The sequence below is a fragment of the Brachyhypopomus gauderio genome, unplaced genomic scaffold, assembly GCF_052324685.1.
Source record: "Brachyhypopomus gauderio isolate BG-103 unplaced genomic scaffold, BGAUD_0.2 sc73, whole genome shotgun sequence".
Taxonomy (NCBI): Eukaryota; Metazoa; Chordata; class Actinopteri; order Gymnotiformes; family Hypopomidae; genus Brachyhypopomus; species Brachyhypopomus gauderio.
The window spans coordinates 1,584,436-1,603,559 of NW_027506894.1; the positions used below are offsets into that span (position 1 = coordinate 1,584,436).

General features: G+C 45.1%; 1 protein-coding gene across 1 annotated transcript in view; it reads left to right on the forward strand.

Annotated features, from left to right (window-relative positions):
* The first annotated feature begins 858 nt into the window (after window positions 1-858).
* Window positions 859-19,124, forward strand: part of LOC143491281 (atrial natriuretic peptide receptor 1-like) — a 31,635-nt gene continuing 13,369 nt past the window's right edge. The window contains exons 1-10 of the mRNA XM_076990132.1: window positions 859-930; window positions 8,874-8,979; window positions 9,242-9,374; window positions 10,185-10,317; window positions 10,741-10,851; window positions 10,937-11,039; window positions 11,472-11,617; window positions 11,771-11,843; window positions 13,248-13,392; window positions 13,514-13,600. Coding sequence (XP_076846247.1) covers window positions 859-930; window positions 8,874-8,979; window positions 9,242-9,374; window positions 10,185-10,317; window positions 10,741-10,851; window positions 10,937-11,039; window positions 11,472-11,617; window positions 11,771-11,843; window positions 13,248-13,392; window positions 13,514-13,600 — 1,109 coding nt within the window. The remainder of the gene's footprint in view (window positions 931-8,873; window positions 8,980-9,241; window positions 9,375-10,184; window positions 10,318-10,740; window positions 10,852-10,936; window positions 11,040-11,471; window positions 11,618-11,770; window positions 11,844-13,247; window positions 13,393-13,513; window positions 13,601-19,124) is intronic.

The window sequence follows — 19,124 nt, forward strand, 5'->3', positions numbered from 1 at the left end:
AACGGAGACAGGCACTGGCACAAGGTGGGTGACAACTTGGGGAACAGACATGGGGACAGGGACAGGGATGACACCACAGGAAACAGACACAGGAACAGGAACATGGACACGAACAGACACAACCACGGGGACAGGGACCAAAACAAAACCAGGGATGGGACCAGGGAGCAAGGGGAACACGGGCAACGGAACATAGGAGGCACATGGCGGAGCAGGGGGAACACAAAGTCCATGCCCAACAGGGGGCAGCACAGTCCCAAGGGCAACAGGCGGGGCCGGCAGGCGGGCAGCGGGAACAGGCGGGGCCGGCAGGCGGGCAGCGGGAACAGGCGGGGCCGGCAGGCGGGCAGCGGGAACAGGAGCCGGCAGGCGGGCAGCGGGAACAGGAGCCGGCAGGCGGGCAGTGGGAACAGCGGCCGGTGTGGACCACCTCCTCCGGGTCGCGGGTACAGGAACCGGCGTGGACGAGACGTCCTCGGGGGGCGGAACCGCCGGGCTGACGTCCTCGGGGGGCGGAACCGCCGGGCTGACGTCCTCGGGGGGCGGAGTCGCCGGGCTGACGTCCTCGGGGGGCGGAGTCGCCGGGCTGACGTCCTCGGGGGGCGGAGTCGCCGCACTGATGTCCTCGGGGGGCGGAGTCGCCGCACTGACGTCCTCGGGGGGCGGAGTCGCCGCACTGACGTCCTCGGGGGGCGGAGTCGCCGCACTGACGTCACCGGGGGGCGGAGTCGCCGCACTGACGTCACCGGGGGGCGGAGTCGGCCACTCTTGCCGTGAGTGTCCACTACACCCCCCCAAAAAATTCTTTGCCGTCTTAAGGTGAGAAGCTGGCAGGATCAGAGGAGGGAGGTGCTCCTCATGGAAGGCGACTTCTGCATGCGCTGTGGCGACGGGGCTCTGAGTCGGAGGCGTGGTCTTCCTCCTTCCCCGGTCTGGTCTGCGCCTGGAAGAACATACAGACACAACTGCTTCTCGGTGGCTTTCATTGTGACTCCGCCTCGTCGGAGGTATCGGGAGCTCACAATGGCTTTTGAAAGCCAACCGAGAGCCAAGCCAACGCTCGTCTGCACATTCATTCCGTCTGCCCGAGTCTCGTGCTACAGGCTGCTCCTCCCTGTAGTGAGTGTCGAGTCGGGCAGACACGTAGCGCTTATCAGGGAGTTCGTCGCTAAAGCTAGAAACCGAAAGTGATTTCGCTTTGTTTTTACAGCGACGAGACTCCCCTGTACCCACAGCGCAAGGGGAATTCCTGTCTCTGGTTCGTTCACGCTGTAATACCGGAGAGTCGAACCGAATTAAACCAGCCAACATCTCATTACAGCGATTGAACTTACCAGAGTCTCGCTCTCTCGCTGTGTCCTGGTATGGTCGGTTGTTATGTAACGTTGCTTGCGCCACGGAGCGAGGAGATGGACACAAACGCAGAGAAGAGCGAGATTTATTACAGGGCATTCCATAATCGTAGTCGAAGTCACGGGCAGGGGTCACAACGGGAGAGCCATCCAGATGAGACAGGTACAGGGGCATGATGAAGACAGACACGAAACAAAACCAGGCTGAAATAACACAGAACAGAGAAATAACCAACAGAGAGTATAACACCGGGAACAGGGCACACGAATACAACAGCGCGAGGGAGAGAACAATCAAACATCCAAAACAACCGACAAGGGACAAGGAACACTCAGGGACTATATATACACAGAACACCAAACATGGATCAGGTGCAAACAATGATGACAGGGGCATGGTAACAAACGAGGAATCAGAGACAACGAGCTGGGCGGGATAAACAGGCAGAGAATAACAAAACCACGAGGAACAGAGACGTTGGAGTGACAGCGGGGAGAGGGGGCGTAGCCATACGTGACAACCAACTGTATTTGATTGTATTTGATTTGTATTGGTGGTGTGGGCACCAACTGTATTTGATTGTATTTGATTTGTATTAGTGGTGTGGGCACCAACTGTATTTGTTGGTATTTGATTGGTATTGGTGGTGTGGGCACCAACTGTATTTGTTTGTATTTGATTGGTATTGGTGGTGTGGGCACCAACTGTATTTGTTTGTATTTGTTTGCTACAGACACAGAGAGGGAGATGGACACTAGTGACAATGGAAGCACAACTTAAGGTTATTACTAATGAGGACCCCACACGACACAGGAGAAACCCAAGAAGTAACGTACAGGCTGTTCGCAAGGAACACCGATTAACTAGTGAATCCCAGGGATAGAAATAATGTTCAAAATGTATGGGGTGGGCAGCATTCGTAAAGATTTTGATGGTTCCTGGCCTTAAGAACATACCTCAGGAACATACCTCAGGAACATATCTCAGGAACATACCTGTAGCAGACATTAACCGGACGATGGACTCCGGGCGGGCGAAGAAGTCACACAACACACTGGGATACGGTGCTCTGCGTTGTTTATTCAGTTCAGTGTCCACGATGCTTCTCTCTGAGTGAGACATGGGGCAGAATCAGCACACGCACACACACACACGCGCGCGCACACACACGCACGCGCACACACATGCACACACACACACACGCACACAGACTCTGCTTCTCCCTCACTCTCTCTCTCTCTCTCTCCCGCCTGCACGAGGCATAAAACAGTGGATGACTCGACACCAATGTTAAAAGCGTTTTCTAACTCAGTTTAAAGTTTAGAAAGTTTAGTTTGAATTTAGAAAGAGAGGTTCATATACATGTCAACTAGCGATGTAACTTCACACAGCAAAGTTTATATCTCTTAAACTTACTTAAAAGATAAGCTTCTAGACCTTTAAAGTGAGAAATTTACGGGAGAGCGCAAAACACCTGCTTACCAGTTCAGCATTCACGATGCTACTGGCGATTTTGCCGCAAAAGCACCAGATAGCTCAGACGTGTGTCGCACTACAACCCCCAAAAGGAACCATATACAAAAACCTTCTTTTTTCTTTTCTCAAAGTTTTAGCTTAACTTATAATTGAAGTTGTAATACAAAGCTTGGTGAAGTTCATAAAAAAAAAAAAAACATTCAAATATTCGAGCAAAAATGACTATTACCACGGCTACATTCCTCAGGAACATTCCTCTCATACCTCTTGAGTGTCCAGCAGTAGTTTGTCAACAACATTCTTTCCTCAGAATCACTCTCCCCTACTAGACTTAATAATAATACTATGAGTATACACTTTTTCATTCAGTCTCAGTCAGAGGGAGAGAGAGGGTGAGGTGGGGCAGTCATGGCTTGGTGGTAGAGAACTGGTCTTGTGTCTGGAGAGTCGTGGGTTCAATTCCCAGGCCTGAGGCCATGACTGAAGTGCCCTTGAGCAAGACACCTAACCCCAGCTGCTCCCCGGCCTAGGGCTAGGGCTGCCCACCACAGACTCCTAGTAATCACTAGTGTGTGTGTGTACCACAGCCCCCTAGTAATCACTAGTGTGTGTGTGTGTTAACTGCACAGATGGGTAAAAAGCGGAGGACAAATTTCGATTGCGGTGTAAAAAATCACAATTGATAAATATGGCACATTTACATTTTTTAGGTAGAGGGAGAGAGGGTGTGGTAGAGGGAGAGAGAGGGTGAGGTAGAGGGAGAGAGAGGGTGAGGTAGAGGTAGAGAGAGGGTATGGTAGAGGTAGAGAGAGGGTGGGGTAGAGTGAGAGAGAGGGGGAGGTAGAGGAAGAGAGAGGGTGAGGGAGAGGGTATGGTAGAGGTAGAGAGAGGGTGTGGTAGAGTGAGAGAGAGGGTGTGGTAGAGGAAGAGAGAGGGTGAGGTAGAGGTAGAGACAGGGTGTGGTAGAGGTAGAGAGAGGGTGTGGTAGAGTGAGAGAGAGGGTGTGGTAGAGGAAGAGAGAGGGTGAGGTCGAGGTAGAGAGAGGGTGTGGTAGAGGAAGAGAGAGGGTGAGGTAGAGGGAGAGGGTATGGTAGAGGAAGAGAGAGGGTGAGGTAGAGGTAGAGAGAGGGTGTAGTAGAGGAAGAGAGAGGGTGAGGTAGAGAGAGGGTGTGGTAGAGGAAGAGAGAGGGTGTGGTAGAGGTAGAGAGAGGGTGGGGTAGAGTGAGAGAGAGGGTGTGGTAGAGGGAGAGAGAGGGTGTGGTAGAGGGAGAGAGAGGGTGAGGTAGAGGTAGAGAGAGGGTGAGGGAGAGAGAGGGTGTGGTAGAGGGAGAGAGAGGGTGATGTTGAGGTAGAGAGAGGGTGAGGTAGAGAGAGAGAGAGAGAGAGAGAGGGTGTGGTAGAGGGAGAGAGAGGGTGGGGTAGAGGTAGAGAGAGCGTGAGGTAGAGGGAAAGACAGGGTGTGGTAGAGTGAGAGAGAGGGTGAGGTAGAGGGAGAGAGAGGGTGAGGTAGAGGTAGAGAGAGGGTGAGGGAGAGAGAGGGTGTGGTAGAGGGAGAGAGAGGGTGAGGTTGAGGTAGAGAGAGGGTGAGGTAGAGAGAGGGTGTGGTAGAGTGAGAGAGAGGGTGAGGTAGAGGGAGAGAGAGGGTGGGGTAGAGGTAGAGAGAGCGTGAGGTAGAGGGAGAGAGAGGGTATGGTAGAGTGAGAGAGAGGGTGAGGTAGAGGGAGAGAGAGGGTGTGGTTGGGGTAGAGTGAGAGAGAGGGTGAGGTAGAGTGAGAGAGAGGGTGAGGTAGAGGGAGAGGGTATGGTACAATGTTAATTTCGTTGACAAATAATTTTCGAACCTTTTTTTCATGACGAAAACGACGATAACTAAATAAAAACTATACGAAGGGATAAAAACGATGACGAAATTAATAAACATTTTTGTCAACGAATAAAAACGAGATGAAAATATTGGCCAGTGACAACATTCAATCAGATCTGATTTAGCTTTTGAGAAAGGTAGGTATAAGTTAATAAGAGATCCAACTGTAACTACTTTAGCGTACATGGAGAGGTAACCGTCCAATCAGAACTAACGTCTTCACATCGCACAGAACCCGTTAGAACCAAACCAGCCTGTGAACTGTGGTCACTCATGAAATTCAACTCGACGTTAACTCTACAATGTCAGCAGGGAGAAAGATAAGAGGTGATATATGGACACATTTCTCCTTTGACTTTGATAAAAAGAAGACGGTGTGTAAACCATGTGTGACAATGATGTCGGGAAAAATACGACAAATGAAACGACATCTGCGGGCTATGGCATTGTATTTACGGCACCCAGTTTTATATAGAATGTAATATGTATTGTTCATAACAGACTCCATATGTTTTCAGGTAGAGCGGGCCTACTGGTCATCAATGTTTTCTTATTCGTTATGCTCAATAACTATAAGTTCAGGTCAATAAAGTTGTTTGGAAATTTATTTGTTTTTGTATATATTGCACATACAAACAATAATATTCTGTAACTGGTTAATAAATGTTTCATTTTGTGCAAGTGTATATAATGACTATTACACCATTTATATTTTAGTCAACTAAGTTCTTTTGATAATTAGTCGACTAAATTCTAATGATAATTAGTTAGAAAAACAAATCCAATGACTAAATTATGACTAAAATTAAATGACATTTTAATCAAAATACTAAGACTAAATCTAAATCAAAAATTGCTGTCAAAATTAACACTGGTGTGGTAGAGGGAGAGAGACACCGTGTGTCCAAACAGACAGTAATGTGGGGGCTTAATCATGTCTCTCCAGGACAGTGTGACATATTCTGACAGATTCAGACAGTTCTAAAATACAACGGTAGACATCTGCTGATAAAATGGAGAACTTGAGCTAAATGAAGCACATTCTCCAGATCTGATCTAAAATGACCCAAACCACAACCCCAGAAGAAGAAGCAGCTAATGATCCTGACTTCCTCTCCCACTATCGCCTTTCCTTCTTTAACTCTTTCATGTACTTCTGTAACCCTGTTTAATAATTTGAGTCTTTCTGACAACACACTAAGATTATAACCGCTTGGTTAATTAAGGATTTACAATAGATGGAATGGATTGTCTGATTGTCTATATAGGCCTAACTGCTATGAAACATCTGGACTGGCTATCAGTGTAGTGGGGGCACTGGAGGGTGTGCTGCATATATCAGTGTAGTGGGGGCACTGGAGGGTGTGCTGTGTCTATCAGTGTAGTGGGGGCACTGGAGGGTGTGCTGCGTCTATCAGTGTAGTGGGGCACTGGAGGGTGTGCTGCGTCTATCAGTATAGTGGGGGCACTGGAGGGTGTGCTGCGTCTATCAGTGTAGTGGGGCACTGGAGGGTGTGCTGCATATATCAGTGTAGTGGGGGCACTGGAGGGTGTGCTGCGTCTATCAGTGTAGTGGGGGCACTGGAGGGTGTGCTGCGTCTATCAGTGTAGTGGGGGCACTGGAGGGTGTGCTGCATATATCAGTGTAGTGGGGCACTGGAGGGTGTGCTGCGTCTATCAGTATAGTGGGGGCACTGGAGGGTGTGCTGCGTCTATCAGTGTAGTGGGGCACTGGAGGGTGTGCTGCATATATCAGTGTAGTGGGGGCACTGGAGGGTGTGCTGCGTCTATCAGTGTAGTGGGGGCACTGGAGGGTGTGCTGCGTCTATCAGTGTAGTGGGGGCACTGGAGGGTGTGCTGCATATATCAGTGTAGTGGGGCACTGGAGGGTGTGCTGCGTCTATCAGTGTAGTGGGGGCACTGGAGGGTGTGCTGCGTCTATCAGTGTAGTGGGGGCACTGGAGGGTGTGCTGCGTCTATCAGTGTAGTGGGGCACTGGAGGGTGTGCTGCATATATCAGTGTAGTGGGGGCACTGGAGGGTGTGCTGCGTCTATCGGTGTAGTGGGGGCACTGGAGGGTGTGCTGCATATATCAGTGTAGTGGGGGCACTGGAGGGTGTGCTGCGTCTATCGGTGTAGTGGGGGCACTGGAGGGTGTGCTGCATATATCAGTGTAGTGGGGGCACTGGAGGGTGTGCTGTATCTATCAGTGTAGTGGGGGCACTGGAGGGTGTGCTGCATATATCAGTGTAGTGGGGGCACTGGAGGGTGTGCTGCATATATCAGTGTAGTGGGGGCACTGGAGGGTGTGCTGCATATATCAGTGTAGTGGGGGCACTGGAGGGTGTGCTGCATATATCAGTGTAGTGGGGGCACTGGAGGGTGTGCTCCATCTATCAGGGCATCACATTCCTCCCATGAGCTGTATGTGGGGGTACGGGAGAAGACCTAGACCAGGGGGGTCAAACTCAAGTGCAGCACCGGGGGCCAAAACTCCAAACAGACTTTAGTTTGCGGGCCAAACTTCTCCTTTAACTCTTCTACTCTCTGTAGCTTCTGGTCCACACTCAGGTTTTTCAGCTTGTCCTGATGTTTTTCTGGAAGTGCCGTTCTATCCTTAATTACAGCCACATTAGCTCCACAAATAAGACACACGGGTTTACCCGAACAAAAATAATGTAGCGAAGTGAAGAGGCCAGAGCCAGGGATATTGCTCATTTTAAGCATTTATTTAACCCACCATGATATCTGACCTTTTAAACAGAACAACAATGTCAAGAGAGCGAAAACTGCATTACAGTGAAAACACACGGACTCCTTAAACCCAGCCAGAAGGAAGTTGACAGGTGGATCGGTGGGCCTCTTTTCTAAGGCTGCTGCCCCCAGAATAAGTGGATATGGATGGATGGATGGATGGATGGATGGATGGATGGATGGATGGATGGATAGACGGATGGATGGACGGACGGATAGACGGATGCTATGACCAATATATAGCAACACATCATCCCTCCCCCTTACAGTGATTAATGTTTAATTTTAACCTTTACCAAATATTAATAATTCATTTGTAGGCTACATCTACAGATGAGATACCATATATTCAGAGGATTCAAAATTACTCAAGGATCCTGCAAGTTAATGTAATGCAGTCATGTACCAGCAGGTGGCAGCATGCACTCACCAGCACAGTAGATGTCAACAGTACACTTGAATTACGTTTACAGAACTGCTGTTCTTACCAGATACACCTGGAAATATTATGATTTGCTCAAACTGTCATGGAGACGAAAAAAAGAGCTAAATGCTTCAGGTATTCCAGGCTGGTAAAGGTGTATATAGGAAACAAGTACCTGCCCTAAACCCAGACACCCCGAAACCGAGGGAGAGGATTCTCTTAAGTTAAAAAATACATAAATTAAGTACATAAAATACATACATAAAGAGTACAAATAAATAAATAAGTAAACATCGATAACAAAATCCTAAACATTTCAGTCACCGGTAGGTGGTAGAATATTACCGTATTTCAAATTTCTCCATATAATAGTTGGGTACGGCACACCTGGTAACACTGTCAGTATTCTGTCAGTATTACTCAAACGATTAATATTTGTTGATAACGCTAAAATAAGACAAATTAGGTTTAATTTGTGGGAAATTTAACTGCACCATAAAAGCAAATCACTCAAAGCATGACTTATAAAAAGTACATTGAAAACCGAAAATTGGAGTGGGTTTGATTATTTGGAGTGTCAAAACAAACAATTAAACTTAGAAGTGAATTTCTCGCCATATTCTACATAAACTAATCGTAATTAATAATCTGACTAACTGCGCGTGAGCATTATGGGTGCACGCGCGTACACCACCCCCCCCCTCCCGCGCGACCCTCTGCGGGGCTGTTTCACATTAGAATGACACAATCTCACTAATGATGGCGAGAGACAGACCGGGCAATCAAATAAATATGATCGCTTCTACTCATTACCGACGTGCTTATCTGGTAAGACCCATTTTATAATGGTTTTATTGTTGGTATTGTTTATTATTGCTTTATTTTTTCATTTTAAATATTTCTGCACATAAAATGTAGATTTGACTCAGATTTAGGCCCAATAAGTGATTGTTTAATTTTAATTTCTTTTCATTTATTTTATTATCTTTCTGCTGTGCCCAGTTGCTGCTCCTCAGTACGGTATCTGGCTGGCATGACCTGGACAACAGCGAGTATGACTGCTGGCCTCTGGACAAGCCCGACGAGGTCAACATGATCGACTGTGGAGGTTTGTTCCCGCAGACATCTGTCTCCTCTAATATCTACAGTATATCATCTTTCCCTAACATGGTCATTAACGTGTTGCGTATGTACAGGTTCACAGACTGCTCCGAATAGTGTAACCTGGTGCATTAATGAGACCACTCGTCTAATAGTCCGTATTAAGTAGTAACAGCACCGGCTCTCAAGAGCTGATCAAACAGAGCATCTCTGCTCTTACACGGCCTCTCCGGGGTCATGTGTGTGTGTGTGTGTGTGTTTGTCCGCAGGGTTGGAGATGGCCTGGGTGCTGCGTCCTCCGGAGAAAGTTTTGACTGGCGAGGACTTTAATGTTATTTACTCTGTAACCGTCAGAGATGAATTCTACCAGTGGGCCGTGGACAACAACATTTTCGTACACAGGTACACACTCTCTCTCTCTCTCCTCCCATCTCTTTTTTCTGTTGTTGTTTTGATTGGGCAGTGAAGTGTTGTTGTTGTTATGTGTGAGGGTTGTAGAGTGTTCTGGTTGTGTGTGTGAGGGTTGTAGTGTGTTCTGGTTGTGTGTGTGAGGGTGGTAGTGTGTTCTGGTTGTGTGTGTGAGGGTTGTAGTGTGTTCTGGTTGTGTGTGTGAGGGTTGTAGAGTGTTCTGGTTGTGTGTGAGGGTTGTAGTGTGTTCTGGTTGTGTGTGTGAGGGTTGTAGAGTGTTTTGGTTGTGTGTGTGAGGGTTGTAGAGTGTTCTGGTTGTGTGTGTGAGGGTTGTAGTGTGTTCTGGTTGTGTGTGTGAGGGTGGTAGAGTGGTCTGGTTGTGTGTGTGAGGGTTGTAGTGTGTTCTGGTTGTGTGTGTGAGGGTTGTAGAGTGTTCTGGTTGTGTGTGTGAGGGTTGTAGTGTGTTCTGGTTGTGTGTGTGAGGGTGGTAGAGTGTTCTGGTTGTGTGTGTGAGGGTGGTAGAGTGTTCTGGTTGTGTGTGAGGGTTGTAGTGTGTTCTGGTTGTGTGTGTGAGGGTTGTAGAGTGTTCTAGTTGTGTGTGAGGGTTGTAGTGTGTTCTGGTTGTGTGTGAGGGTTGTAGAGTGTTCTGGTTGTGTGTGTGAGGGCTGTAGTGTGTTCTGGTTGTGTGTGTGAGGGTTGTAGTGTTCTGGTTGTGTGTGTGAGGGTGGTAGAGTGTTCTGGTTGTGTGTGTGAGGGCAATAGAGTGTTCTGGTTGTGTGTGTGAGGGTTACTCTGGGTTCCCAGGGCGATCACCGATCCAGCTGAAGCGAGACGTTTCTGTGAGCAGCACGACTGTCCAACCAACTGGAAAGACGCAAATGGAGAAAACTGCTGCATTCATCACGCCAACATCCACTCCTGCCCCATGGGTTACATGGTACACACACACACACACACACACACACACACACACACACACACACACACACACACACACACACACACACACACACGCTTGCCTTAGGATTACCTGGTTATCTCTCCTTCACCCTCTATCTATTTTATACTGTTCTGATTGGACATAGGGCTAAGTAATATGTCAGTGTGTGGGAAGCCTGGTCAGCATTTTTGTAATGTGATGTATCCAGAAACTCGTCTATCTTCAGGTCTGCTTCAGTGTTCCACAACACGTCTTCACATCAGGCGGTGCTGCTGTTTAAAGTGCTGCTATATCAAAAATGTAGATGCAGATTGCAGTAATTTCTTTATTTTGCTTTGTCTTTATTTTGCTTTGATTTCACTCTCTTTATTTCTGTGTGTGTGTGTGTGTGTGTGTGTGTGTGTGTGTGTGTGTGTGCAGAAAGCCGCAGATGAGAGGATTTGTGGTCCTTGGATTCCTGATGACGGCAGAATTTTTACACATACAATCTCCACATCAGGGAAAATGACACAGACTAACTGGTCTGCCAGGGTGTGTGGAAGAGCTTGTTCATCCTCATTCATCCTCCTCCCCCTGACTAAAACTCCATTACCCACAATGCTTTTCTCCTGTGTAGGTGGTGCTGTTCCACGAGGGCCTGACGTCCCTGATCGCTCACATCCGCGTGGGGAACATGCAGGTGGCCCTGGAGGCCAAGTCCACCGTCCTGCCCATCATCAGTACTGTAGCCCCGCCCCTTTCTCCGCCTCCCACTCATACCGACATATAGCGAGAGAGCTTGTAGTGCTGAGAAAATGCTGGATAAACCAGAAGAACCTCCAAAACATTTTGCTTTGTAAACTGGTAGATCTGTGTGTTTGTGTGTGTGTGTGTGTGTGTGTGTGTATGTAGTGTGTGTGGACGGTGTGTGTGAGGAAGAGGAGAGATGTTCTACGTGTCCTGCTGATTGTGGGGTGTGTGTGTGTGTGTGTGTGTGTAGTGTGCGGGGACGGTGTGTGTGAGGAAGAGGAGAGATGTTCTACATGTCCTGCTGATTGTGGGGTGTGTGTGTGTGTGTGTGTGTAGTGTGCGGGGACGGTGTGTGTGAGGAAGAGGAGAGATGTTCTACGTGTCCTGCTGATTGTGGGGTGTGTGTGTGTGTGTGTGTGTAGTGTGCGGGGACGGTGTGTGTGAGGAAGAGGAGAGATGTTCTACATGTCCTGCTGATTGTGGCGACTGTCCTCTAAGCGCTTCAGTTCGTGCTGCTATCGGCCTCACTGTAACCACCGTCATCATCAGCTTCTTCATCACCGCAATGGTGAGAACAGATATTAGACATACACACACACACACACACACACACACAAACATACACACACACACACACAAACACACACACACACACACAAACACACACACACACACACACACACACACACACACCTTCATGTTTGTTATTCTGTGTTTGTAGTGGTTCAGATACCAGAAACAGAAGTTGCTGTGGGATGAGAGCTGGATCATTGACTTTGATAATATTAAACAAGGTAAATGTGTGTGTGTATTTGTGTGTGTGTGTGTGTGTGTCAAGTCAAGTCAAATTTATTTATATAGAGCTTTTTACAACACATGTTGTCACAAAGCAGCTTTACAATCGTATGGGTCCAGATCCCTAATGAGCAAGCCAAAGGTGACAGTGGCAAACCTCCCTATGATGGTGGGGATTAGAGTGTTCTGAAACCTCGGGAGGACCAAGACTCAAAAGGGAACCCATCCTCCATTGGGCGGCCCGTTAACACAAGTCCGTATTTGTGGACAAAAGGTGGTTCTACAGTTATAGTTCTGGTTCTAGTTCCCCGGCCAAGTAGTCACAGTTTCTTCAGTGCAGGTGGTGAGCCTCAGGTAGGAGATAGCATCAGCACGTCCTCTTGCGGAAATGGCACATCCAACCCCACCATCAATACATGCACCGGCAAGCCAGACCATCTCCCAGGTGCTTGTAGGTGTTTACATGCAATCGTCTTGGGTAAAGGCATGCAAAAAGATATACAATACAGACTGTGTGGACATCAATTTAAACCACCATTGATTTAAATGTACGTAGCTCACGTGCCAGTGATCAGCATGTGGCTCTGGCAGGCTAATCTATAGCAGCATAACTAAAGGGAGGGGTTCAGAGGTGACCACAGGCATGAGGGCTCACTGAGACATTGCTTTCCAGTCAGGTCATAGGCACAAATAGAGTGATGCCATGACACAGCTGGATGACAGCATCAACATCTCAGATCACCAGAAATCTCAACGTCTGGGGGCCCCCGAGCCCCACACATTACAAGGGGAATATTAGCTGAAGGCTTGATTAAACAGGTGAGTCTTAAGTCTAGATTTAAAGATTGGAACTGTGTCAGAATCTCGGATTGGAGCTGGAAGGCTATTCCATAATTGAGGGGCTTTAAAGGAGAAAGCTCTGCCTCCAGCTGTAGTTTTACTAATTTTTGGAACTAGGAGAATTTTGGGAGTGCAAAGCACGAGATGGGTTGTAGTACGCAATGAGTTCACTCAGATATTGTGGGGCAAGTGTGTGTGTGTGTGTGTGTGTGTGTGTGTGTGTGTGTGTGTGTGTGTGTGTGTGTGTGTGTGTGTGTGTGTGTGGATGTTTGCTGCGCCTCCTGCAAATCTCAGAATTTCATAAGTCATAAAAACACAAACATTTCGCTTGAGACAATAAGCTAATTACCATATGAATTTTCCCCAAATTGATTGACTGCTCAAATCTGCTCGAAAGGGGACCAAATACAGCAAATGTTAGCTCGTAAACACACCTGTACTGATAGCAGCTCCTGTCTGCAGAATAATCAAGGTTTTTCCACATATGATGTGTGTGTGTGTATGTGTGTGTGTGTGTGTGTGTGTGTGTGTGTGTGTGTGTGTGTGTGTGTGTGTGTGTGTAGACTATGTTGCCAGGGCTGCTATGGGCAGTATCATCAGTGTTCCTGCAGTAAACAGCGATTCAAACGCCAGCTGTGTAACAGCACTCAACTCCTGTAACGGCATTCCTACGTCCCGCAAACAACTGTACACACTCACCGGCATCTAGTGAGAACACACACACACACACACACACACACACACACACACACACACACACACACACACACACACACACACATGAACTAGCACAGACGTTTATCCCCTTTTCCATTTCCCATTTTTCCAGTGATGGACGCACCGTCGCCATCAAGAAGATTAAAACAAAGACATTCTCCCTCTCCAAAACCATCCGGCAGGAAGTAAAGCAGGTCAGGTATGACATCTATAACAACCTTCACACGGCTCTCTCGGAACATCTCAGAGGAATCAACTGTAAGGGTGCTGAACGTGGCATTGACATAACACTGGTATCTCCTGAGTTAACGCTGGTATCTCCTGAGTTAATGCTGCTATGTCCTGAATTAACACTGCTATCTCCTAAGTTAATGATGGTATTTCCTGACCAGGGGTGGAAAGAAACAAATTACATTTACTCACGTTACTGTAATTGAGTACTTTTTTATGAGTAATTTGTAATTTTCGGAGTAGTTTTTGAAATATGTAATTTTTACTTTTACTCAAGTAAATTTTGACCTAAGTAGTTTTACTTCACTACATTTTAACCTCCTCACGTTACTGAATAAAAAAATATTGATTGTGAAAAATTAAATGTGGGCAGAAATGTAAACTTCTGAGTCCCGGAACTGAAAGTCAATTGCGTTGTCAGGGCTGGCTCAGCTGCCACTCCTCCTAACAACACTAGAGGCACCCGAGTCAGTCCTAGACTCTCCAGGCACAATCAGCAATGATCCGTTTTAGCTGTCTCTATCAGTCCCCCCAGGATTTCGCGGGCCTTTTTTGTGATTGTTGCGGGCTACAATGTTTGATGTTGCGGGTGTTTTTCAAAAAAATTGCGATGGAAGTTGTGGTGTGTTTTTGCTTTTTGTGAGTACATTGCAATAGGGAGTAAATGTTGTATGGTTTCCTCTATTTAGTAGTCCATTTTAATTATCTATTTACCTATTTATTCAGGGTTGCCAACTTTTCAAGATCGCTTGGAGCGAGATTTGAACCTGAAGGGGGTGGCAAACATTAATTGTTGACGGGGGGGGGGGGGGGGGGTTAGCGAACGCAAGTTGTTACCAGGCGGCCTGTAAAATGGACACAAATTAAGTATTATATCGAGATCGATCGCCAGTGGTTGGCGCCAGAGCGAACTAGTAACTCATAGATATGGACAGTATCTCCGCCCCAACTCTGATCACATTCATTAGGATACGCCCACCAGTATAGATGGGGTCGCACATACGGACTGTGCTTCACTTAACTTGACTTTCAGCGGAATCTTGCTACGAATTACAAATTGCTGTACGATGGCGACTGAAATGACCTACACTACTCTTTTAAGTACACATTTTCACTTATCTAATTGTAAGTTCAAATATATGACTTAGTATTATCTAGGTAACATGAATTGCAGTTATTAAGCTAATTAACCAACCTTAAATAACTGACTGTACTGTACGTGTGTTAGCTAAAATAAGCTAAGATAAACTAGCGGAGTTAACCTCTGCTGTGTTTAGCTTTTAACATTTCTAGCTAGCCAATTTTTTATACATTAAGCTAATGTTAATCCGAAGTGTTGGCTAGCTAGCTATGTAAGTTTAGCTCGTAAAATTGACTAGAGAGCTAGATCTAAAGTTAGATCGCTAACATAGCAAATGTTAACTTATTGAAGTGGAATGGCAGTGAGCTAACTAAGTTATGACAATGTAATGTTATGTAAGGTAATGACAGAAAGAAGAGTCATCCTTCAGTTTTCGGGGATTCGGTTATTCGCGCATTTCCCGCCAATAGCGCATGCTATTAACTATGATATGAAGTATTAGTATTGGTGTTGGTTATTCGTTGTTTTGCACATTTGCGGGATCTTGAGCTCTTAACCCTCGAAGGAAGAATCATTCTAAACAACTCTTGTTAGCTAGCTAGCCTGCTAAATGGACAGAGTTAATGTAGGCTATTGGTTAAACACAATTTGGAAGCAGGACAACTCAAAATAACTTCCTTGTTATGGTACACTTTGTAGCCTTTTCTCCTTGTTTCTTGTTAAATGAGTTATACATTTTTGTTTTCAGAAACACAAAACTGTAATGCAATATGTTTATCTACATGTCCCACAATTTGGATTCTGGGGGACAGCTATATCCATCGCGGGGAAGAGAGAGCAAGGAGGACCATTGGCATCCATCTTGGCCTGAATGCTCAGGTTCGCTGGTTATGCAGCGGTGGAATGCAGTGGCGGTCCCTCATTCCTTATTTCCACCAGTCCCTTAGAGGAAGAAAAGCCCCAGATATCCTGCTCATCCACTGTGGTGGCAATGACCTGGGTCACCTGAGAAGCCTGGAGCTTGTTGTAGCAATGAAGCAGGACCTGCATGATGTCCACCAGCAGTTCCCTCAGATGAAGATCGTCCTGTCTGACATCACCCAGCGACGCCAGTGGAGATCTGCTAATCCAAGGAAAATTAACAAAACAAGAAAATGGGTGAACGTTGTGATGGCTAACTTTGTGTCAGAAGTTGAGTTATAGTACATCATCCTCACATTTTATTAGACACTCCTGGACTCTTTTTAAATGATGGCGTTCATCTGACCCCTATGGGAACTGATATATTTTTAAATGCATTTGCTTACTGTTTGAATGCCTTAATTCAGACAAATGTCTAGCTATTTTAGTGTAAATTTCAAATTGGGGTGTTTTTATTATACTATTTAAAAATTTATTCATTTGTTTCTTATCTTCTTAATTACTTGTTTATGATGATTAATTTTTATTACTTTCATTAATTGTTGCATACTACACTTTTATCATTACCAAAATTGTCAAATACTTATACGAATCATACTAGAAATTGGATACGATACATTAAAGTTAGTAGTCTTGCTTTCACTGACTTGAGTCAGTGAAAGCAATATATTTGTTAATTCATATTTCTACATGTGCATTTTAAAACTTGCTTATAATCTTTTTTCTTTACCATCTTAAGCTGATAGACATGCAGTTAATCTGTTGGTGCTCCTCTTCCCATCACTTTTGATGTTACTGTTATTTGTAACAAACCTTAACACATCAGTTCTGCAATAACTGGCCCGGCTTAGTTCAAAGCCCACTCACGTCAAGGTGCAGGCCAAGAGTGGGACACAAGAAAAGACATACTTCAACACACACCAGAGGTGGTTAGCAACTACTCACTGTCCCCACCTCTGACAATCCAATGCCACACACACATATATTAACAGAGATAGCAAGACCCACAGACATATATATTGCATGACATGTAAAGTGTAATAACATTGAAAAAAGAAATGAAACATATTTGAACAGATATATTTTGTGCAGTGTAAAAAGCAACGTTAACAGGTTTTTGATGGATTCAACAGTAACTTGAACTTCCATTTTAAAGTAAAAAAATAAACAGTAACAGTTTAATGTTGATTGTATATTGTACTTCCCCAATGCCTCCACTGCAGCCTCATTTTCCCTTTTCAGGGTATTTGGCGACTGTATTATGTAGTAGTCTCACTACTGACACAACTAACATTTGAGAAAGTATCTGTCGGTAATTCTACATAACTGTGATCTTGCATAATATCATTCTGACAAAAGTTAATCTTGACAGAATCTCTGTAATTTGCAGCAGAGATCACATTGGCATCGTTGCTCTGTACATCCATATTAAACTCATTTCCTCCAGGTGCACTGTATGCAGAAGGTGAGGAATCACTTACCTCTGCATCACTACTTACCAGAGTCCTGCACCTTTCTAGTGGTTTCTCACACAGCCTCACAAAATGTTCGTTAGTTTGCTAACATCAGATAATATATCATTAGCAGCTAACCAAATATCAAAATAAGGCACTTGGCTAGGTTAGTCAAGTTACAGAAAAAAATCCCAACTCAACCAGATGGTCTGTTAGAAATAAGCCACCTAGTTAGCTACTACTGAACAAAGATATTGTTTCACTTAAAAAATGTAAAAGTGAAAAAAAGCTATTGGCTAACAGCCAAATATAAAAAGCCCGGTTAGTTTGATGAGGTTTAATGTGAATGACAACTATATATACATATATATATACGGTCTCTGGTGTATACACACAGACACACATGTATACATGGTCAGGTTTGGTGTCGATTTTGAAAAGTGAATCAACGTTGATATGCCAACGTCGTTTCAACGTCATACATTCAACCTTGAATAAACCACAAAACTCACGGTCATGATGCTCAAAATTGCATGGGAGAGAGGAAAAAAAACTACTGTATGCCATAATGAAAAAAGAAAAATTTAATTTTTTTTATTCTCTCTGTAAATTTCTTCTCTGAGAACCACCACACAACCTCTCAGGTGCTTACTTGAGGTATTTAGCCATCGTGTCCATTGCCTCCTGTTGTGTGATTTTGTGTGTGCTGAGAACAGTGTCTAAAGAGGAAAAGCAAACGTCATACTGTACATCCTGTGTACAGTGCCAACAATTTTTTTACATCTAAATTTGTAACAATATTGAATTTTCATCCACTCATTTCAAATTTTTGCTCATGCTAGCTAGTCAGGCATCCTCACAACACCTAGCCAGGAAAGCTAACCAGCTAGCGTTACTGGGGTTGCCTGTTTTAGTAACTCTATGTGTAATTAATAATATTATGCTCCTCAGGTATTGACTAAACTTTGACTTTGCTTACCGTAACTTAACCCTGCAAGGCCTGACACATGAAATAATAATAATTAAAAATTCCAATTTATTCAAAATCATACCTTTATTTTTAACCTTTAACTAAAAATCACAATTTTGTAATTTTAAAAATTTTGGATAACATATATCCTTAATGTATCACATATGGTACAATAGGAATTTGCATTTATGTATGGAGTTTAACATTATATAAAACAATGTGTCTGTCATTTCTCTTTCATATATTTCATGGCGTCAGTTGAAACTTTGTTGTTTTTATTAAAAAACAGATTTCATGAAGTTAACAAAAACATTTTCAAAGAAGTCTCTTTGTTTAAAAATGTATCAAGGAACATGACATGGAGCTGAGGAGAACAACTGCTCCAGTGAACTTTGACCTATTCATGAACCATGATTAGTTTTTCTCATTGCAGTTAAAGAAATTTCCTTCCTGCTGATCTGCACACACCGTGTTTTATTTAGCATGGCGGTAAGCATAAAAGCAGTTCCGATCTTTGTTCAGGCAAAGATGTACTTTCCATTTTCACAGTACACATAGGAGAAATGTGTGCTGGTGCAGTACTTGCATCTTTGGCGGGTTTCCCATGTGGGGAAATGATCGATTCTGTCTCTTCTCACATCATAAGGCACACTGGCTGATAGCCTCTTGCGAGGTGGAGGTGGTGGTGCTTCTGGAGAGAGTGCTGGCCTGCCACTTTTTTTTGCCTTGACCTGCAGAGATGTTGCCACATAAGCATGAAATCGCCGTAGTGCCATTGGTTCTTTGTTGGGATTTAGAGTCTGCTGATGTCGCCGATAGAGGTTCCATGCATTGATGAGTGTAATTGTGATGGTGTGCCACCAGATGTACACGTACCATCGTCGAGACTTGAAGTTGAATTTATACAGAGCAGACAGCATGTCAAGGAGATCGACGCCTCCCATGAACCTGTTGTACATTTCAACAATAGCTGCCCTTGGAACCACAATGTGTGTTTTAGATTTACGGTCCCATCGTTTCACACTTCCAATTGGTTCTGTACCAACATAAGAAGAAATGAGGTTCA